General features: G+C 37.2%; 1 protein-coding gene across 12 annotated transcripts in view; it reads right to left on the bottom strand.

Moving 5' to 3' along the window:
- chl1b (cell adhesion molecule L1-like b) overlaps window positions 1–23,136 on the bottom strand; it is a 94,015-nt gene that overhangs the window by 675 nt on the left and 70,204 nt on the right. For 4 of the 12 annotated variants that reach the window (XM_056256204.1, XM_056256206.1, XM_056256203.1 and 1 more), the window contains 23 exons: window positions 22,879–22,923; window positions 22,370–22,481; window positions 21,862–22,046; window positions 21,064–21,195; window positions 20,576–20,719; window positions 19,628–19,739; window positions 17,948–18,114; window positions 17,702–17,861; window positions 17,495–17,619; window positions 17,005–17,106; window positions 16,362–16,559; window positions 16,070–16,140; window positions 14,409–14,631; window positions 12,775–12,890; window positions 12,406–12,610; window positions 11,447–11,569; window positions 7,874–8,050; window positions 6,605–6,634; window positions 6,081–6,155; window positions 3,570–3,677; window positions 2,715–2,876; window positions 2,223–2,354; window positions 1,057–1,129 (listed from right to left, as the gene is read on the bottom strand). In XM_056256204.1, coding sequence (XP_056112179.1) covers window positions 1,057–1,129; window positions 2,223–2,354; window positions 2,715–2,876; window positions 3,570–3,677; window positions 6,081–6,155; window positions 6,605–6,634; window positions 7,874–8,050; window positions 11,447–11,569; window positions 12,406–12,610; window positions 12,775–12,890; window positions 14,409–14,631; window positions 16,070–16,140; window positions 16,362–16,559; window positions 17,005–17,106; window positions 17,495–17,619; window positions 17,702–17,861; window positions 17,948–18,114; window positions 19,628–19,739; window positions 20,576–20,719; window positions 21,064–21,195; window positions 21,862–22,046; window positions 22,370–22,481; window positions 22,879–22,923 — 2,977 coding nt within the window. Of the gene's footprint in view, window positions 1–886; window positions 944–1,056; window positions 1,130–2,222; window positions 2,355–2,714; window positions 2,877–3,569; window positions 3,678–6,080; window positions 6,156–6,604; window positions 6,635–7,873; window positions 8,051–11,446; window positions 11,570–12,405; window positions 12,611–12,774; window positions 12,891–14,408; window positions 14,632–16,069; window positions 16,141–16,361; window positions 16,560–17,004; window positions 17,107–17,494; window positions 17,620–17,701; window positions 17,862–17,947; window positions 18,115–19,627; window positions 19,740–20,575; window positions 20,720–21,063; window positions 21,196–21,861; window positions 22,047–22,369; window positions 22,482–22,878; window positions 22,924–23,136 lie in introns of all 12 variants that reach the window. The other 8 variants (XM_056256209.1, XM_056256207.1, XM_056256212.1 and 5 more) reach the window with 7 other exon arrangements.

Genomic DNA, 23,136 nt, shown 5'->3' on the forward strand with positions numbered 1-23,136 from the left:
GGAAATATAACTGAGTTTGCCTGTTTTTGTCCTTGTTAAATTTGGTTGGTCTAATGCTCATCCAATACCTTCTTCTACTAGATTTTGAGGAGCTACATAATTCATGGGTTCACGTTCACACAAATCATATTCTGTCATTATGTCCGTACTCACACGCCGCTCCAAACCCATTTGATTTCTTTTCTCTTTTTTTTTCTTTCTATGGAATGACCATGACCATGACTGTCAATCCCCAAAATGGTACAAAAAAGTGTCATAAAATATCAGCAAAGTAGTTCATATGAAATAGACAGTTCATACATGTACTGTTTGTGCATTCTATTAAAACTATACTGTTTAAAAGGACTAATATGACTAATATAAAACTTGTGTGAGGATGGGTGTGTTTAAGCATGCATTAACTTCACTCAAACTGTGAAGCTCATGCATTCACACAGTTGGATGTCTGTATAAAACAAGCCTGGTGTTTCAAACAGTGGAAGACAGCGAGTCGGGCACATCTAGAGTTCAACCTCATTTATCATAAACATGTCTTGGATGATCTGCTCCAAATATTTCAGATTTACAATTGTCACTACAAACACTGTTCTCAAAGAGATTGTTTTAAATTGCATCACCAAATGATTAATGAAACAAGAAACGCATTTATTGCTGGCCTGAAGATACGTGTCTTTCAACTAAACCGGATGGTTTACCATCATCCTATCAGGCATGTTTTGTTCGCTCGATCTCAGTGCAACCTCATTTTCACATTTACAGCGAAGCCATTGTTTCTAACGTGCTACATGTGTACTAGCTACTCACAAAGCACCACGTGAAACAGGAACACATCAATGGCATTGATGTGTGAACAACATTGGTTTTGTTGTTATTGTTTAGCACATACGTGTGGTGGTTACTTTAGCTCGCTGCACGTCCAGAGCTCAGGCTGGTTTGGTGCTGGCTTTCAAACCAAAGAAAAAATGCACAAATTACAAGGAAACAGTGTCAGAGGTTGCCGTCATTCTGCCTCTATGTGAGCTGTGAGTAGTAAATCATGCTGGTGGTTTGAAATACCTGTATTCACAGAAGGTATCATCATTTATACCCTGGGACTCCAAATCGGGGTGCAGGTCTTCTTTCTCTTTCACTGAATAAACACAAGAGAGCATCCTTAATTTAGTAAGACTAACAAACATTGTTAATATTTCTATTAACAAACAATATTTTAATAAGATATATATTGTGTGTGTGTGTGTGTGTGTGTGGTCCTGGTAAACCCTACATTATGGGTACAAATACTTTTTTTGGTCCCCATGAGGAAAATTATACGTCATACTAAGTGATGATTTTTGAAAATTCAGAACGTTTTCTGTATGGGTAGGTTTAGGGGTCTGGTAAGCGTAAGGGGATAGAATAGAGTTTGTACAGTATAAAAATCACTATGTTTATGAAAAGTCTCCATAAAACATGAAAACACAACTGTGTTTATGTTGTAAATATAATGGTCTTTACTGTCACTTCTGATCAATTTAATTATTTCTGAATAAAGTATTAATTTTCTTACTGACCCCAAACATTTGAAAATGATATAGTAATTAATAAAAGGTAAATAGGACATTTTACAAAAGCTCATAGTCACTTAATAATCACTATGCATTTAATAAATATATATATATGTTTAAATTCTGAACAAATAAATAAATAAATAAATAATTGAAAATATAGCATATTTATATAGGTAATTTACGCTTGTCATCAGCAAGCACATCTGCACATTCATATTAACACATGTAAATGAACAGATTTGACTCATGCTGTTTCTGTAAAGTAATTAGAAAACGATCAGTTGTAGAGGTTACCGTGGTTTAAGAGATCCAATTAGAAGAATACAACAATGCTATTGGCTAACACCTTGAATCAAACCCAATTTGCAGCCCCTAATGAGAATGTGCAAAATGTTCTAAATATAAGCTTTTTTAAAAACTTTTCATGTGCTACTGTGATAATCGAAGTGTAAATTTGATATACATTGTTTTTCCTTCTTACTTACAGTGTGTTTTTTACTTCCTGTTAGACCTTTTGGCTTTTTCATTCTTAAAAGAAAATCTCCGGCGAGTTTAGACATTTGCTAGGGTTTTCTTGTGTTATCTCACAGCTTTTTAAAAGATCCTGTTCACATTCACCAAAGAACTGTGCAATATTCTACAGCAACTGATTAGTTTCATTGTGTGGGAGAATACCTGAGTACTTTCCGCCTTTGTTTCGGTTCACAAAGCAGGCTATGAGCACCGTGAGAGTGAGCAGAGCTATGGCGCACATGAGCCCGATGAACCAGCCCTGGTTGGAGATGCCTCCATGAATACTGGCCAGACCTGTGAGAGACAAAACATTCACTTACCAACCCATAATTTGATATTTACTGAGCACACTTCATTGAATGTTGAGAACATCCGACACTAAATGAGAGACACCAGGCAAACTCTAGAATGGGAATGTGCTGATATTAATTTTAAACTGCCAGACTGCATGTCTAATTGATCAATGGAAGAGGCTGATAAAGCATAATTTTATCAAGTCCACAGAACACATGGTCTGGGATGGACATGGCATACACCACTCATGATCATTTTATCACAGGATGTTGCTTGCACTCTTGATGAGATGAGAAAGGAAGAGACAAAAGACGATTTTGGTTTGCATTTCTGTCACCTCGGAGACTATTTTCTCCTCACCTTTAGCCCTGGTCTTGATAACGTCTTCAAAAATACTAGAATTATCAACCCAGCTTTTAGTCATAAGACGCACTGTGTATTCAGTCCCAGGTTCGAGCCCTTCAATGATGTGGAAAGTCTTAGAGGAATTTAGCGCATCGGATATCTTCCAGTTACCTTCACCTACAAGACGTGCATAGGTGAAGTGGTGTTAGTATGCTACAAATCTCTACTGCCTATATATAGACAAAACAGTAAACAATTATTAGGGCTTCCAAATTAACATGTTAATTTGGGTACAATAATTCTTTAAAAAACGCAATTGCAAATTTAACCTACAGGTAGGTTTTATCAAAAATCAGTAACTGGCATCAATTGACAGCCCTAATAATTGTAATATATTTTTTCATATACTATAAATTATTGATATTCAGTTGCAAATATGAATATATAGATATACATCTAGTGCTGTCAAATCCGATTAATCTCAATTAATCGCATCTATCATAAAAGTTGTTTTAAATAATATATTTGTGTGTGTATATTTATACACACAAACATACAGACACACACACACAATATATATGCACGCATATATATTATAAACAAACTTTTTTGTTAGATGCATGCGGTTTATCATGAATAATCGATTCGACAGCACTACAATCTATACATCTACTTGTAAACCTATGACAATAATCTAAAGGCTAAACAAATCACTAATGAACTTTTTTTTTTTTTTGATTGATTGATTGAATTTACTTTGACTAAACCAAAAACGGTTATATGGAGAATTTAGACAAGAGTGAGAAATACTACTGAACTTTGAGGTATAATTTACAAGAATTAGGATGAAGAACAGTAAGAAAGGCTTACGGTTGTTCATAAAGGCAACATATAACTCTGACTCCGTCTGTTCTGTGCCAGGAATCCAGCTGATATTTGCAAAGTTGTGACTAACTGAGGTGCTAATATTCAACACAGCTGAGAGAAGAGAGAAATGACAGAGGGTTAGTACTGTACATGACACAAGGAAGGGTTGCTTGTTAGATTCTGTTAGACTTGGGAGAAAGGAGAAAGAGAAGAGTGACTTTTTTTATTTTTTTTATTCACTGTAATATATGAACTTCGCCAGACATTACTTTAATGAAATGCTGCTTATTAGCATTGCCATATTTTTTAAATATGGAATGCACTTTCAAGTCGCAGTGAACTGAAAATGTAAACAGCATCACAGTAACATTGTCCTAACCAGATGTGATGCTATAAAGATACAAATGATGAAAGCATTTTTTTTTTATGTAAAGTTTTTTCCCCACAACCTTTTAAATACACTCATTTTAGTAGTGAATGACATCACCAGTGAAGTAAGAAAAGTTAGTGTTCATACAAAATTCAAGTAATTACCAGTTTGACAAACATGAGAATGTTTTCTACTACTCTCGTAATTACTGTAATTTTGTCATGTGAACGCAGCATTAAATGTTAAATGTTTGTATATTGCCTGGGACTTTGTTACGTCTCAGAGCGACTTTTACTTTCATTGTGGTCAGACTAATTACTTGTCGCTGGAAACCCGAGAGTCACTGCTGGATAGGACATGGCATGAGGAAATTAACGTGATGGGATGTCACAAACAAATGGCGGATCTTCAGATGGTGGAATGGAGTGTGGTTTAATTTCCATCAGAAACATAGCTGCGAGTCTTCTGTAATTAAATGACTAATTAACGGCCTGAAATAATGATGTGCTCGTTACACTGGGCGAAATAAGATGAAATTATAAGAGATAATTCTAGACAGTGTCGCTGAGTAATAATTACGCAGTCACCGAGTTCTGAGTGCCACAGAAACATCTGAACCGTTTCTATTCAGAAAGCCAAAAGTATTGGACTAGGACAATTGCTACCTACACGGCATGCCACCGGAGCTATATCAATCACAGATAACTTGTGTTTTCATCACCTTCAGGTGTAGCAATTAGGCAGACTGTTGTCTGCTGTCAAAACTCATTACCACACATCTCAATCACCCAACACCTCTCCCTTTGGGCAAAACATGCAAATGGAACACATTTATTCTCAGGCTCTTTTCAGGAATCCATCTGCACCGAAGGACCGTGTCTATCCTGCCCATCGCCGCATGCTCAAATGACATCCTCTAATCGTGATGCGCTTCCATCCACCCTGTTATTCTGGAAATTGCGTTAATCATCAGTGCGGTGTGACACCTTTGCTTGACACAGAAATGGCGCCATAAATATTGAGCGGGCTAGCTGGAGGTTTGTCAGACCGCATCTGCCGCCACAGCGGGAGGGAGGAAAGCTCGCGCCACACGTGCCCCGCAAGGATGCTCCCGAAAGCCACTTTTGTGGTGCTGAATTTAAACGGCTTCCTCTTATCCACTTAGCAGACACTTCTGTGCAACATCAGCACTGTTCCTCAGTCCCCCGATAAATCAGACCTCCACACTTTGACTATACAGTTCACTATTGTTGGGGGTCAGTAGATTATTAACTAAATACAATTCAGCAAGCATTACATTGATCAAAAGAGAGACAGTAAAGACTTTTGGATTGTTACGAAAAATATATATTTCAAATAAATGATCTTTCTAATGATCACAAGAAAGATCTTGTGAACTTTCTATTCATCAAAGAACACTGTTTTTCAACATTGATAATAAGTAGCCTACAAATGTTTTTCCTTTGAGGTTTTGAAAAATGTCACGTATCCGTAAAAACGACTAAAAACGCTGCATTATGTATGCCAGGCCAGTAGTTGGCGATGTCACTTCGTAAAGAAACACTACGCGCCTATAGACTGAACATGTAACACGCATGTCCATGTCATCGTTTTCACAAATTCGTGTTTATGTACTAAATTTAATAAATGCAGGGTTGTTTTAACCCAAATTCGGGTCAAATATGGACGAACCCAACCGTTGGATTAAAATATTTTATTTAAAAATGTAACCCAACGGCTGGGTTTGTCCTTAGTTATTTGACCCAAATTTGGGTTAAAACAAGCCAGCATTTTTTAGAGTGTAGGCTAGTTTACACAGAGACGATAATGGTATCGATTTCAAACACTATCAGCTTTTAGTTGAATATGGTATCATGTAAATGCACCCATTTTTATTGTAATAATATTTCACAATATTACTGTTCTTACGGTATTTTGGATTTAAAAAAATGCAGCTTTGGTGATCATACTGTATGAGGCTTCTTTCAAAAACATTTAAAAAAAAAATCTTACAAGACCCCAAACCTTTGAACAAATGTGTTTCCATTATTACAAAACTGAATATTTGTAGAGACCGTCGGCATAAAAAATCCCAATTTGTTCCTCATTTGTTCTTTCAGACTTGCTGTTGTGTGGTTTAGTACCTATAGAAGAAAGAGTAGCATTAGCCACAGGGGAAACAGTGGTTTTTCTTGGAGGAAATCGTGAGCCGGATTTTCCTGGAAAAAAGACAGTATTTAAACGGTTTGAACTGATGTGATGTTTCTACGAGAGAGTTAGGCCTGTGGATGTACTAAATAGGAATATGCTCAATGCAAAATAAAAATAGTCTGTGTTAGCTGAACCATAGTATTAGGCAAGGACTATTTTGATTGGATTGAACTGGATTAAATGGAATAAATCAATTAGTTTCATCTACCAACATGGAGCAGATGACAGGTTAATAGTGAGATTGATCTAATTTAGCAACCATCTATGGAAGACCTCACATCTATGGAAGGCAGACACAAGGACAGGGCAAAAAAAAAAAGCAAACGGAAATGAAATGATTATCTCGTTATGAACACATGCATTTTGAAGATAGATTTCTACAGTACAGCTACAAATGTATCCTCTAGTCTAGTGTGCTAGCTATTTCTAGTGCTAAAGAAAACAGAATACTTCATACTGATGTTGAAAGAGGCCACATCTGTTGAAGCTGGCAAAACAAAAGCAATAAAGCAATGAAAAAGACATATTGCAAGGACGACAGAAAGACACTGAGATCACAGCAACTTTAGTTCATAAGACAGCTTGTTTATAAGACAGCAGTGCCTGTTACCAAAGCATTAAAGCGAAAATGCAATAGCAAGAAACAAAGAAAAGTATTTAAAAATATGATGTCATACTTTTAAATGTCACACTAGAAATATGAAAGTATTACAAAAGGGTTTTGAAAGTCTTATTTGTATGGCGATGTTGCAGAGATGGTATCAGATGGAAATACCATGGAATTGATGTCATATTCATGTACACCATGGTTTGAGCATGGCAACCAAGATATATTAAAGAAAACAATGGTTTCACTATGCTTGTGGCCCAAAACATGGTATTGCCATGGAAACACACGGACATACTTTTAAAATAAAACATTATAATTCTAATACACCCAGTTGTGCTTTAATTAAACAGATTTTCACTTTCTGTATTTGAAATCAACTGATTTTCTTGATGTATGCTGGTCATGTTTAAGTCTACTGTATGCGGTTGTTTCCCATTGACACATACAGATATCTCTCCTCACATCAGAGCAGTCATTTGTTTTCTTGACTGTTTTCTATTACTCTGCCGAATATTGGTATAATGCCTTGGGATTTTCATCTCGATCATATTTCTTCCCTAAATGCAACTTCCTATATGAACCCTCAGTGAAATGGAAATAAACAGCACTTTATTACCAATCCGCTAACTGCCGATGCTAAGTATGTCGCCGTGAACCATTAATCATGACAAATGTGCTGTAAATTCACACTTGTGTGGTTTTTTTCTTTTAATATATTTTTGGATGTTGATTACCAACTTATTTCTACGTCTGTACTAATAACAATCCAACATTTCCATCCCCAAAGGCAACATATTATTTCTTCTTCCTTTTTGCAGGCGAGCTTTTATCCTCAAATCAATAAAGCGTTTGGTCTTCCAAGACAGTGATGAATGCAGCCCAGTCGCGCACTGTTATGATATTGTTTAGCTATAAAGAAATGCTTAGATGGGCATATGAAAAGCTTGGTGAGATGGGAGGTCGAAATAATGTCCCCTGCATTCGCCGGGTCGATGCCCATAACAACAGCAACTTGGTCATCCATGTCAGAGAGCCAGATTCCCTGTCCTTTGGAATGCCACAGGCTGACTCCCCGGAGACGACCCCACCCCTGAGCAGCTGCTACCCCGTACTCACTTGCTTCAGGGACAGTGGTGCGCTCCTCACTGGCAGCTGGTCCGCAGCCCACCCGCGTGCAACACCGTAGGTAAAACTTGTATTTGCTCAGTGCTTCCAGGTCCTGGAGGTGCTGCTTATTGCTATCAGTAGAGATGTTGAGGGTCATCAGAGGACCTAGTTCCTCTGTGTCATTTACTAAACAGGAAAAGGAAACAGAGCATACCGTCAGTGCAAAGCAAGGTGCATTTCTAAACAATTCATATAGCTCCACATATTAGAATGCACACAGATTATGAACGAGAAAGAAAGATATGCAGCAAAGCGACATGTGTTCATCATATGTTATGGTTGGTCGCTCAGCTGGACTGGTTGCAGGAAGGCCATGTCATTGAAATGTCAGATGTGTTTAGTCAGCCAGAGGTCAAAAGCAACTCTTTTTTTTTTTCTACTGACACAGACTGACAGCCTGCACTAGGATTGTCACAATACCCATATTTCTGTAAATACCATGGCTTGTGGTACGATACAAAATATCACAATGCCACATTTGGATGTGTTATTGCACGGACTGCATGTTGTGGCTATTGGATGTCATATTAATTTTTTTGATTTCACAATATAAATAAATAGTTGTATTGAATATTTGAATATTGTCTTAAAAAACAGTCCTGAGCTTCTGCGCAAAATACAACTGCAACTGATAAGCTACGGAACAAACTCCTTTATTATTAAAATGAAATATGAATACATATAAAAAACCAAGCAATTGTTGGTAAACAGTCAGCAATAGAAAACAATGAAATAAATGAAAAGATTTTTCTTGGCAGTATTGTTGTTTGATTTGATATATTAGACACAAATTTGGACACAAATCAGATTTTTTTTTTTTTTTTTTTTTTTTTTTTTGCATTCACTCATGACAAACCAATTGTCTTTGCATTGATAACATTGGCAAGAACTGCATTTGACCTTTCACCCACATGCATCACAGCAAGGGACAAGCGTTATTCGGAGATCATGCACACACATACCAATGTGTGTATTTGACAGTAGCCGTCAGGACTTGGATACCGAATTGAGTACTACAGATTAAAACATCATGTGCATGTGTTATTGAGCTATTGTGCTTATGCAGCTTAAACAGGTTTGAGTCTGCCCTGCAACATGTTTTGATTCTTCATTTCTTCCTAATAATTCTCTGCCAAATAAACATAAGTAATAAGTAAGAAATAAGTCATTCACAATGTGCAAGTTTTCACAATGTGTGATTTCAGCGTAGTTGGATCTGGCTGCGGGCCATCTGTGCAGTGGCTCTTTAATCCCAGTTGCTATTTTCCATTCGATGGGTACAGCTGTGTGCTCTCTCGCCAGCATTTTACACGCCACTTTCTTCAAGGAGACTTCAATGAGCCCACTTCAAAGGGAAACACAATGGTTCTAGCAAGCTCTCCTGATGAAAATGTTACTTCTTTTAATACGCAACCTGACACTTGGCCTCAATGATCAGCCACGGCATCAAACACAATTAGCTGACGAGGCCTTCCAGACTGTACGCATCATAATCAGCTCCGTCATCATTCCTGCTGGGATCTGGTTGCGTGTTGAGCGGGGTGCGTGCCCAGCCTGGTGTTATACTGTGATACGATGCATGTAGAACAGTGTAGGATCAGTGTGATGAAGGGTGTCAGGATGGTATACCGGGTCATACATTTCTTTCCCATGAGCTCTGCGACTACCTACGTGCCATGATCACCCAGACAAGGGATTCCCAAACCAGTTTAGGTAGTGCAGAGTTCATGGGAAAGACATGTTCAATGTTGTTAAAGGTATAGTTCACCCAAAGATGAAAATTCTGTCACCCTTATGTTGTTACAAACAACATTATGTTGTTGTAACCAGACAGTTGACAGTAGCAAATTACTTCCACAGTGTTTTTTTTTTCCTACTATGGAAGTCAATGGCTACCGTCAACTGTCTGATTACCAACATTCTTCAAAGTATCTTCTTCTTAGTTCAACAGAAGAAAGAAACTCATACAGGTTTGGAACAACATATGGGTGAGTAAATGATGACATAATTTTGATTTTTGGGTGAACTATTCCTTTAAATCAATGAAATATTAAGTTGGAAATATCAGGGAGTAAATATTTCAGGTCAAAATGGTTCGGCTGACAAAACACGTTTGCTAGACAAGGGTCAGACCTTCTATTTCTTGAAAAAATAAAGGGGAATTCATTTTTAAAACATTTTTCCTATAGGTGTAGAAACAATCTGAAAAGTGGGGATAGCACAATCTAAAACGTATTTGCTTTGCTTGTGAATATAAATTAGCTGTGGTCATTCACCCAGTAGTCTAACTGGTTTGCTGAAAAGTAGACATTAAGTAGGTATTAAAAAAAAGACGATACTTTGCAAGTTTTCTGTTGAATTTTCCCATTAAAATATCGAATAAAACAATCTGAAAAAATACTTTTACAATTATTTTTACTTTTACTTTTTATATTCTGGTTAAACAAAGTAAACAAATCTGCCAGTGCACTAAGACAAAATACACTTATATTCAACATACAATCTATGAAAACAAGTCTTAATATCCTATGCAAATGATATTTTCAAGCATATTTCTTGTTTCAAGGATTTTCAGATATTTTAACTAGGAAACTAATTATAAATAATTTCTTAGTGTAGCGGAGTATTAACAAGGCTGGATTGCTTTTACCTTCTGCGGTGATGCTTGCCTCTGTTAGTGAGGCTTCTGATTGGTTTTGGGTTGGCTACAATTATGCTTAATCTTACAATTAAACTTTGAATATCAAAATCTACACCCTGAATCCTGACAAATACCTCTTGCTATTTAGAGATACGCTTCACAATGTTTCCCATTTCCCTATAGTGCATCACTTAATACGAAGTGCATTGTTAACCCGCTACATAATCAGTGGTCTTATTCACTGTAAATCTTAATTAAAAGCATACTCTAACGGCATGCAGTAAATAGCTGTTCAATTCACTAGTGTGCATTCAATTCAGTATAACAGGACCTGTATAATAAAAATAAGCAAATTGAGTTAACTTAAACAAGTCAAAGTAATTGTTTTCCATAAATCACTGTGTCTTATTGAAGTCCTATGCAGTCATAATACTGAAGTGTCTGTTGAATATAAGATGCAGCTGCCAACCCTAAGCTAGGTGGCACAACAATATCTCCTAGTGGTGAGACGTAGGCATCACTCGATGTAATGAGACGTGAACCATAAAAGAACACTTTGCTGTTTTTATATGTCCAAATCTAAATCTGCATCATGGGGAACATGTTGACACAGGGGCAAAAGCTGTTTTAATGCTCTCTGTGCCATAAAAATTTACATTCTTTTGCCTGGCCCTTTTAGAGACATGAAACCGAATCAGTGCAAATCCAGTGGTTTGTGGTTTTACTGTGAAATCACTATAATGATCAGTAGTGCTGCTGTGCCATGGGCCACGACAGAAATGCATATCAGGAAATCTGTTTACTCAAACCCCATGCACATAACCCTAACAGAAAGATGTAGCGAGGGTTATGAACAAAATGGAAATGCAATGTTCACATACTTAGCTGATATTGGAGGATGTAGCCAATTAGGACTCCATTTGCGTCAACTGGAGGAGACCAGGTCAAGGTGACCTTGTTTTTCTGGACGTTTGAAACACTGAAAGCAGCTGCTTGGCCAGGTACTAAAAGTAGGGGAAGAAAGAAAGTTGATAGAGTTGACAGATTATTTTAATTATTTAAAAGGAACATTTCACACACAAATGGTCATTACACAGCCCTGCATAATGGCAAAAAGGCCTAATATTACCTAATTAAATGATTAAATGAAGTTCAAAAATATCAACGAAAACTTTCCATCAAGTACAGTTTAAAAAAAAAAAAGATTTTTTTTACAATTATATATATATATATATATATATAGTTGATTAAATCAGCTTTAATGCATTTATTGACATTAACAAAAGTAAAAAAAGTTGTGTATTTCAATGTGTATAAGTAGCAAAGGAGTGGACAACTATGTTCAAATACTCCATTTAATGTCAACGAACTTTACATAAACAAGCTTTTTTTCCACAAAATCTATGTCACTGTTTTGCAAGACTTCTTAACCTTACAAATAGTTGTCGAAAGCAAAAATGCTACAAACAGCACATCATATATTGTGAGCAAGTGACGTTCTAGAGCATAACAGGCACTGTTTTTGGAATCAGCACCCAAAAAAAGAAACAAGTACTGGATTTCATTCAGCAAATATGATGCGAGGCAGTGTTATTTATTCATTTGTTCCACAACTTTGCGACTTTCTTCCGTGAAAGACAGATATCTTCCCCCGTATCAAAGGTCTTACATCTCATTTTCATTTCCAAACATTCAAACTTGCTGTGACATGAACGGTCACATGAAAAACCAGAACCAAAGCCATATTTGGGTAAACCAACTATTTCCATCTTATTTATCACTCACATAACCAAGTTTATTATGTTTAGCTCAAGTATTCCCACAGCTTCTCCTCACTCACCTCCCTCAGGGGTTTTGAAGCTGACCGAATGACTGCCAGGCCCGTTTCCTCTACTGTTAAAGGCCATGACAATGAGGCTGTATTCTGAGAAAGGCATAAGCCCTGTGACTACCGCATGGTTCCTCTCGCCTGAGAACGTCGCCGTGTGTTTGTCGCCGTGTGTTTTCTTTGAGTCCAGCAGACTACGAAGCCTCCACCAGCTTACCTGTAAGCACATGAAGCTGATGAGTCAAAAACAACACGGATTAATACATGTGGATAGGCTCTGACAGCTTGCTGGGAAACAAGAGGAGCTTCAAGGTCACAAAAAGGGGTCATTAGCCTTCAAACCGTGGCTAAAAAGCAAAAGACACATTGGTGCGGAATTACCCTGTAGCCCCCCAGATGTCCATGGAGTTTGTCCTTGTGAACATGGTCCCATCTGACCTTCACCATGGTGTGGTTCATCACTTCTACGGCTACATCCTCTGGAGCTGCTGAGGGGACTACGGACGAATAGCATGCAAACGAAATATTACAAATAGCTCTATATAGCTGCCTTCAAATTACACTGTTCCTACATCAAAATAATGTCAGTGAATTAGATTCAGCTATATCCACGAAATAAGGACCAAGAAATGTGGTGTAATTTTGTGGGTAATCATGGGAAAAACTGTGGTGGGAGTAATAGTTGTTTACATGGAGTTATGGACTATAATATTGTTTTTATGCTTTGTAACTACATTTCGTTATCAAACACATTGCAAATTGCCTACATAACACTTATTTACCATACACAATCTAAGTAATCTATATAAACAACAGTCCACCATTCACAAGCTCACAGACATCATATACTGTATGACACTCGCTAATGAGAGGAGATTTGATTATAATGGAACAAATCCTGGTAAACACCAGTGTTGGGGAAACAATGTTGAAACTGTACTTTGCCAAGCTAAGCTACTGATAAATTAAAATAGTTAAAGCTATTCTTTTGAAAAGGTAGTTAGCAAAATGTAGCTAACTATATTGATGGAAGCAATCTTTTTTAAATAAATAACTATTATGGTTAGGACCCATGAATTAGATCCGCTTTTTACACACTGTAACATTAACAGTTCTAGGTAACATTTATATAACCATTAAAAAAATATGTTACACTTTTTGCATTCTGGTCCATTTTGACCCTGGTATCAAATAAGGATGTTACGCATGACTGTTTTTAAAATATGATCATTTACATGAACAATCCATATGAACTGATTCACTAGTATGAACCGTGCTTTTATTACTTCAGGTTGCTCAGCTTGAAATCTGCATGTGCAAAAACAGCGATTTAGCATTCATTTTCTTTTTTTCTTTTGGGGAGTTAATCAGTTGCTCCCCAACACTGGCAAACATGTGCTAAGATAAGACAGAAATAAGAAAAGAGGGAGAGAGAGCAAAAAAGGGGACTAAACTAAGCGTATTGCACAGAGACGTAGTGACCTGAGATAACATCGGGGGGACAACTCCAAAAGAAAACTGAAGGCAAGAGAATAATTATAGTCGCAAATGTAAATAGCTCATAGCCATGATAACATTTCATTTGTTAGTCTACAAAGACTCCGAGTGAGGAAATCGTTCCCCCTTTTTGCAATTTAATATCTTCAATAAGGCAAAACAAATCGGCGTATCAGAGCTGCCGTTTGGATATTGTGTAAAGCCAAGACAGTATTTCATCAGCATTCTTTGCCCTCTAGGTGTGTTGATATTCTCGTCACACATGTACTGCACTTTCGCTAGAGGGGGGGTGGGTTTTTCCATTTACAGGCATCTGCAATGTAACAAGACCCTTACAGACAAAGAAAAGGTTAGACAAAAAAAAAGAAGTGTCTTTCAAATTCTTCACCTTCTTTGTCCGCTCTCAAAGGTAAACATGCACAATACTTTGACAGTGAGTGAAATGTCAATGGAATGGGCTTATTTGAATGCACACTCATCTCCAAAGCTCAGACACAATGGCGGTTGCTCCTACTTACAATCCTCTCCTGAGTATGCCGTTATTATTTTGGGGTCCGGACCCCAGCCCGCGTGGTTCTTGGTTTGAATTTTGATCTCGTAAAGGACGAATGTCGGGGTGTTTTTAACCACAAACGAATGCCTCTTCACAATGTGCTCCATCCAGTCCTCTCCGCTGCCTTGTCTTCTGTAGCTTACTTTGTACTCCAGACCAGGCCCGTTGTGTTCAATAGGTGACAATGGCTGTGACAAGAGTACGAAAGAGCTCAGTTAGCTGACGGGAAACAGTAAATCAAAGGAAATAGCATTTAGTTGCTCAAACACTAGCTGTTTATATTGTCTCAGCCTCAGAGGGCGAGCTCATAGAACTTTCGCTCGCTGACCATATGACCGTATTGCAAACAAAAAAAAGGCAAACATTGGCTGAAATCAACCTTTACAATCAGAATGGCTAACTTTTACACTCCTTCCAGGAATAAGGGTGAACTTTTCTTTTTCAATTAGTCTGAGTTGATATACTGAGCATTTGAAGGTGGTTAGTAGCAATTTAGCTAGACATCCCTGAATAGAACTGTACATTCATGCTTTTTTTTTTTTTTTTATGATTTTAAAATAACCTGAACGATTAGAATTCTGATGAGAAATTTTATATACTTTACACTGTTCAAATGTTTGGGGTCAGTAAGATTTTTTTTAAATGTTTTAGAAAGTCTCTTCTGCTCACTAAGGCTGCATTTATGATCCTTCAGAAATCTTTCTATTATACTGATTTTGTGCTCAAGACACATTTCTTATTATCAATGTTTTCAAACGGTTGTGCAGCTTAATACTTTTAAGGAATAGAAAGGTTAATTCACCTGAGATAGAAACGTTTATGTCTTTAGTGTCACTTTCAATCAGTTTAATACATCCTGACTTTTGAATGGTAGTGTATTTTTTTTTTTTTGCATTTTTTCACTGTACAACCATTTGTGGGGACTGTTTTATAGTTATAATTATATAATCCATTAATTGTATAATCCCTTTTTTCCCATGAGGGTATATTTTTCTGGTAAACGGCTGACAGACCTGGTTCATTGTTAGCAATTTATCTTGATGTCAAACAATGTAACAATTGACTTTTTTTAACAGCTCCAAGGTACATCAGTTAACTTTCCTTTTACAATCGTCGTCGTTTTGCAGCAAAAGACTGAATAAAATGCAAGTACTCATTAAAGTCCACCATTAACAATAAAATTCCTCAAAATTCTACAAAAGTACAGGTGTATTAGCATGAAAAGGCGTCCGAATAATAGCCCAGAAACCGTAAAAGAGATTCACCTTTATGTGAAAATAAGAATTTATGCATCCCGTTCCTTTTACTTTTTAATGAAAGACTCAGTCTGGGCTCCTTTTGATGGGAACGTGTGTCCAGAGAGATCCATTTCTGCAGGGCTTTGTAACTTTCCCAACAGCACTGCGATGGAGATAGCCGTGTTTTTCTATGCAAAAACCCCTATCTCGGGGAACACGCTTATCGATAATTGGAAACTAACAACTGACACTGTTAGTTTGCTCTCCCGCTTTGAGAACTAAATGAAATTCTGTATTTGAGAGCACTTCTTTATCTGTGCAGCCCTTCCAGTGCTTTGAACCTTAGATATTCTTGAAGACTATTGGAATTAAACGTTTAGCATCGTACCTCCCAGTTGATATCCATTTCATGTGGCAAATGACCTTCGATCTTGATATTTTCTGGGTTCTTGTCGGGTGCTTTGGAGAGAGCAGAAATATGGATTTAGTTGGAGATGAAATTGTTAGTGGAAAAATGACCTGTGAAATATGCACTTTATAGACTGGAGCTTAAACGACAGGGAAAATCAATTATCTCACAAGTTGGGACGTTTTAAAGTTCAGTGGTCGATGAAGTTGGGCTCACTGTTGTCTGTGGAGGTGACGTGGTTAGGAGAAACAGCAAGATAGCTTATAGATACCTGATGCTGGAGTTTTGTATCTTTCAGAGGCCTGGCTTGGCGAACCTCTTCCGACCTCATTGATGGCGGAGACTCTAAAACGGTAGTCCACATGTCCATGAAGCTTCAGCAGAGCGGAATGATGGTTTCCAGGTATTCTCGTAATCTCCCTCCAGCTGCCCGGCTCATGTTGGCTTTCCTCAAACTCAATAACAAACTCTGCACAAAGTTTAAAATTAGAACTGTCAGCACATAGACCACAAAACATCTTTTTTCAAACCTTAAATATGTACAGCACATGTTGAAAAATCAAAATGAACTGGTTTTACTCAGGATATATCATTTAAATTGACTCAACATGACTACATTAGGTAACACCAATGAAAATTGTTTGTAAAGGTTAAATCAGGTAGAAAACAGCCCCTTGATGTAACAACTGCATGTTTCCACTATTTTCAATACAAGTAGCCTTGGCGAGCATAAGAGACAAAAACATTCAAAACAAATATTTTGAAACCTTTTGAACGGTAGTGTAATTTGCATATGTGGAGTCATTTACATGAGGTAAACACTGATCAAAAAACAAGTCGATGAGTAGCCTTACACAGTGTATCCCAAATTGTGATATAGAGTATGGGCAATATGGGTGTTAAGACCATGTTACCAGTAATGGAGCTGTTATGGTCATCTCCTGGAATCCACTGCACTTTCACACTTCTCCCATTATGTTCAGACAGGATCACATCCTCTGGTGGATCAGGAACATCTAACGAAAACAACACATTTTATTTAGGGCTGTCAATCGATTAAGCATCTCCATTTCAATCAGATTCATTACATGATAGTTGCTTTTTTGTTGCCATTTTATAGACATTTTAGGGACAGTAGAAGAAAAGAAGGAAATGATAGGGAGAAGAGGGAGGGTGGACCTGGAAAATGACTCCAGCTGGTTTCAAACATGCCAGGTCGTGTCTCCAGCTAGTTCATTTGAACAAATACTATGTGGTGCTATCTTATTAAGGATATAATTCCAGTCGTGGCACAGCTGGTAGCCAAATCCCCCCTGTGCCGTGTGCTGAACCAATTTCAGCCCTCAAAGCCATGTGTCTATCTCTACTTTCCTAAACTGTAAAGACTAAAAGCACATAACTCACCCACAACTGAAAGCTGCGCAACCGCCATGTCTTGGTCAACCGGTGTTCTGGCCACACAAACGTATAAGCCCTGGTCTCCAAAGCTCACATTAATGATCTCAAGCACTCCATCATCCAGGATATATCTATAGACACCAGCAAAGACACTGATTAGGCAGCTCTGGCATTCACTATGGTAAAAGAACGACATCCTGTTGTCTATCTCACCTTGCGTTCTCGCTGCCGTTGAGGGTCATGCCATCTTTTTCCCAGAGGATCTCAAAGTCATCACCGAAGGAAGGATCGGACTCTGCCTGGCATGAAAACTGGATAGTGGTTCCAACCAAAACCCGCAAATCACGTGGAGGATCGACTATTCTGGTGGGATCTGACAAAGAAAACAAAAGTCATTTTGGATTATGGGGATTTACTAAATTGGTTAATTTTCTGAATCTAGTAAACCATTTCTTTTACCTTTGACTTCAAGTGTTGCGGCAATGGCGACTTTGCCCTCGGTATTTTGAGCGAAACAAGAATACTCCCCCATGTCCTCTTTCATCACGTTGTGGATCTCCAGCGAACCATTCTTATGAACAGAAAACCTTTCTCCTTCCACTGCATTGGCACTGTCAGCTTTACTCCTGTGTAACCATACACCAACTGGGTCATTCTCAGGAAACAGTGCCAATTGTGTGCATAGTGTTGTTCTCATTACTTAATTAAAAATATGAGTCATAGGATACAGAACTTAGCCACATTATTTGATAGATGTATCAACTGTGTATAAGGTACAGAACTTTTTAAATAAAACATTAATGTTATTTTGAAAATGTGCATGCCCCAATTTCACTTTGATTGTTACTTACATTATAATGCTTTCACTGAGAAAAAAAAAAAACTTAAAACATTAAGTTTATGCTTTGTCATGCTTTTCATGTTATGGACGTAATCATAGTGGTTATGTTGTTAAAGGGTTAGTTCACCCAAAAATGAAAATTCTGTAATTAATTACTAACCCTCATGTCATTCCAAACCAGTATCTGAACCAACCATAGGCAGCAAAGTTTTTATGTTTGTTTTTTTTGCTCACAAACAGTATTCTTTTCGCTTCATAACATTACGGTTGAACCACTGTAGTTACATGGACTATTTTACCAATGTCTTTACTACCTTTCTGGGCCTTGAAAGTCGCAATGACGTTGCTGCCTATGGGGGGGTCAGAAACCTCTCGGATTTCATAAAAAATATCTTCATTTGTGTTCTGAAGATGAATGAAGGTCTTACATGTTTGGAACGACACAAGGGTGAGTAATGAATGACAGAAATTTCATTTTTAGGTGAACTAACCCTTTAAGTTATGTTGTGTGTGGTGTTATGACATTTATAAATCAAGGACACAATTTGCAATTATTTATAAGTAAAGGGCATTATTTTGCAATTCTGTAAGATTCCACTCCAAGATATTTTGAACGCAACATAGTTTGAAGAGAAATGTTATAGATTAGCAAATTAAATACTTTTTAAATTAAAATGAAGAAAAAAAAAGAGAATCCGGAAATTGACAGTTTCCAAAGAATACCTTATTAATTATTTATCCATGCTTTCACATGAATCTCATCTTTATGAAAACTGCTGAAAAAAGTGCATAAGTGATAGTAAAGATATTAATAATGTTTAAAAAATATTTTTATTCCAAATAAATGCTGCACTTTTTGACTTTCTATTCATCAAATAATCCTGAAAGCATCAAGTTTTCTGAAAAAAAAAATATATATATATATTAAGCAGCACAACTGTATTCAACATTTATAATAATAAGGAAATGTATCTCGAGCACCAAATCAGCTTATTAGAATGATTTTTGAAGGATTGTGTGACACTGAAGATTGAAGTAATGGCTGCTGAAAATTCCACTTTGCTTTCTCTTATGAGTCACCACAGTCAACACAAGTGCAGCAGCTTTAACTTAACAGTAGCACACTTACAGATCCACATGAGTAGTTTACCTCATTATCAGTGCTAAACACAGCCCGAGGGCCTTGAGTAAACTGCTTCACCAGTGCAAAACCACACAGAATACACTCCATTACTCCAGAGCTGTGCTGCCCTCTGCTGGCCTGTACAAATACTTCCACTACAGCAGGCTCTACTCACCACGTAATACTGGCGGTTGGCAAGCTGAAGACCTTACAGTGCATGACCACACCTTTCCCCTCCACTGCCATATATTGCAGATTATTTTCTGTTAAGATCAGGGGCTGGATGTCTGGGGAGAGAGTTATCAGCATTGCACCATTAAACACGACAAAACACGATTGGATTAGTCTCTTTATCTCTCGTCTTGTGATGCACGTTGTTATCAGTTAAGTAAAAAAAAAAAAAGTCCTTGTCCTTGGAAAAGCAGCTTCCTGTTTTATCAGGGGAGGTAAGCGGGTTTGCAGGGTTATAGAGAGAGAATTAAGATTTATGTTTTTCTCTTTCTTCTTTATTTAATTTCATTTTTTCCCTTTTCATATAATTTTTTTTAAAGTAAGGATCCTTAGCAGCTTATTTTATCTCTCAGATGAAAGCAACACATGCTTTGGTTAGAGCAACTGAATACGAATGGAGGAAGGCGTAACTGTTCGCACATAAAAGCGCCTGGCTGCCTGAGGGAGAGTGTGTCTGGAGATCAGAACCGACAGAAGAGCTCCACCCTAAAGCCTGTGTGCAATCACGAGGACCTTCCGCTCTCTGAACAAACCCGTCCATATCACACCTCTGCTTATGGGCCTGTCCACACCAACAAAAAAACAGATGCTTGTTCACGGCCAGTCAACACCATGGTCGTTTTATGTGATTTTTGGCCAAAACTGAATGAACCCACGAATATCCCATAATTTCTGGATTGGTCTGTCTTAAATGGGTGGAGAGAGCATGCTTCAAATGTTTTGCTGTACTCTGAACTGCATTGAACACTGTAAACTAAAGCCTGACATATGGAATCATAGTCAGATATAGTCGTAGGCGGGGCTTGAGCCCTCAAAAAGTTGCGAAGACATCATATTGAATCAGAATGAAAATCCATTCAATACACTGCACAGCTGAGTACAGTTTGCTTACTCATAATCATGATGTTGGCATTGGCTAGGATGGTGCCGTGTTTGTTTGCGGCCTCACACTGGTAAACAGCGCTGTTTTCTGGGTTTGCGTTGTGGATGGAAATGGTGCCATCTTTCAAGATTTTCCTATTGTGGGCTGGGACCTCTGAAATAGAAAATGTGGGTCAAATGTTTTGTTAAAACTGTAACAGGATATATGAAAATGATTACTTGAAAATGACTATATGTAAATGGATGACATATTTGCAATGCAGTTACACCCATTAACACAGAAAAATTGTTGACACTTAATTATAATTTTCATTAACAAACATTGTTACATCATACAATGCTTGACAGGGCATTAAGAAAGTTATAATCACCAATTATGTTATAATCCAATCTGTCAAAATCACCATTTCTGAAGTCAGTAGGCACAATGTAATCTGAATTTGATATTGTTAATGGATAGTTGATGAGTAATTTGAGATAGGAATTATAAATGTTTACCGTTCAACGGTCGGCCATTGACTCTCCATGCAACACTAGGTTTAGGATTTCCTTTCACGACACACTTGATCACCACATCAGCTCCAATCGTCCCTAACTGGCTTTGAGGTTCAATCTCAAACTCAGGAGGCTCTGTTCATACAAGAGAATAGAGTCATGTAAAACAATGTATTATACACACATGACATGATTTTGATTAGTCAATTGCAGCAGTCAGCACTCAGATATTTCCTAATATTCATTGTTGTTTGAACACAAATAGCTGTTAAAGGTGAAGATGGTGTGTGTGTGTGTGTGTGTGTGTGTGTGTGTGTGTGTGTGTGTGTGTGTGTGTGTGTGTGTGTGCCCTGACCTCGCTTGCTGCTTGAAAATAGACATTTTTATTGATATATCTGTCCCTCACAGCCTCATTTGTATCTGTGTCATTTTTATTCAATATGGCATCTACCCTGACTAAGGTCAGAGTATTGAAAAAACAGACACTATACATGATGAACATACAAAAAAAACCTGAAATATAAACTTATTAAAAATCTTTTATGATAGCATTATTATTTTGAAAATGACCATTGTGTCCTTAGAATGTGTATGGCAATTGAGCATTATAGTAGTAGGAGTGTTTTTATAGTTGTCCTGAAACAGTCCTGCAAGCACTTCTTGTCTTTGGACAGAAGATGGCGGACTTTTACCACTAGTGACTTTAAATGCATACAAGATATGAAACCGTTTATAAAGCCACACTGGCATATTTACTGTGGTTGTATTATGAGATCATTGAGATTAAATAATGTGACTCACCCTCTACTGTAACATGAAAATGATGCACAACCTCTCCATGGGGATTTTTGGCTCTGCACATATATTTCCCATCGTCCTCTTCATTTACCATCTCTATGGTGAGCAACTTCCCATGACTCTCCACCACGACCCTTTCTGGAAGCTTGTGGAAGCCTATTTTAACCCACTCCACCTTTGGTGTGGGGCTGAAAGACAGATTGTAGTGATGAGCTAGCAATCATTTTCATAGAGTCAACCCAACAAACAAAAATATGTATACTGTACCTATATATAATGTTTGGATGATCAAATAGACTATTTAATAATGTATATTAGTATAGCTTTATTTTTGATGTATCCATTCTAAATGCTCTTAATAAAAAAACATTTTTTTATTAAAATAATCCACATTTAAGCATTTCCTCTAGATTTAAAATGCATTTCTAATGGTGTTATTGAAACATATGTCATGCTCCTAAATTAGATTTAAAATTCAACTGAATAATGCAAATTAGACAATGACACTTACAACCCCTCTGCAATGCACTCCAACTGAAGATCTTCACCTTTCACCAGATGTGTATGTGACTCTAATCCTGTGGGCATCAGTAGACGGGGCTTCCTCTCCAACAGAGAGTTTGCTTTATAACAGTAAAAAAATAGATATAATATAATATAATATAATATAATATAATATAATATAATATAATATAATATAATAATTGACTTAAATCCTTTAATTTCTGCAGCATAATATCACCAAACAGAACTGCAACTGTTTTACATTAATGAATAATTCAATTAAGAATTTTAACATACAAAAAGTAATACACTTGTGATCCAGAACAGAGAATAAATTATGAATGAACCTATTCATTATTTCCATCAGTTGATCAGAGAACACCTTTGAGATTTGCAAATGTAGGCTAAAGAGTAAGCAAGTATGATGTGACATGGAATGAGATAATTAATCAAAACTAATTAAAAACAAAGCAGCTTCTCTACGCCCATGTAGCATCTCTAATGAATGTCACTCACCATAACCTCTGCCGCTACCAGAGACTGAGTCCTTCATTAACTTGTCTTGGATGAAGAAATGGAGACAAATAAAAATATGTGTGGCAATGCAAAAACAACTAAAACAATAGATAACATGGACATGAAATACACCAACAAGTCATCACAGGAAGTATCAATATCTACCAAGCTGATTTGCTGAGGTCCAGCAAGCGCTTGGAGATTGACTACATGAGACACTGGAGATGTATAGATGCACATGGCCAGCATGTATAAAAC

This window comes from Rhinichthys klamathensis, unplaced genomic scaffold (genome assembly GCF_029890125.1).
Source record: "Rhinichthys klamathensis goyatoka isolate OS25496 unplaced genomic scaffold, OSU_Roscu_1.1 h1tg000124l_1, whole genome shotgun sequence".
Classification (NCBI taxonomy): domain Eukaryota; kingdom Metazoa; phylum Chordata; class Actinopteri; order Cypriniformes; family Leuciscidae; genus Rhinichthys; species Rhinichthys klamathensis.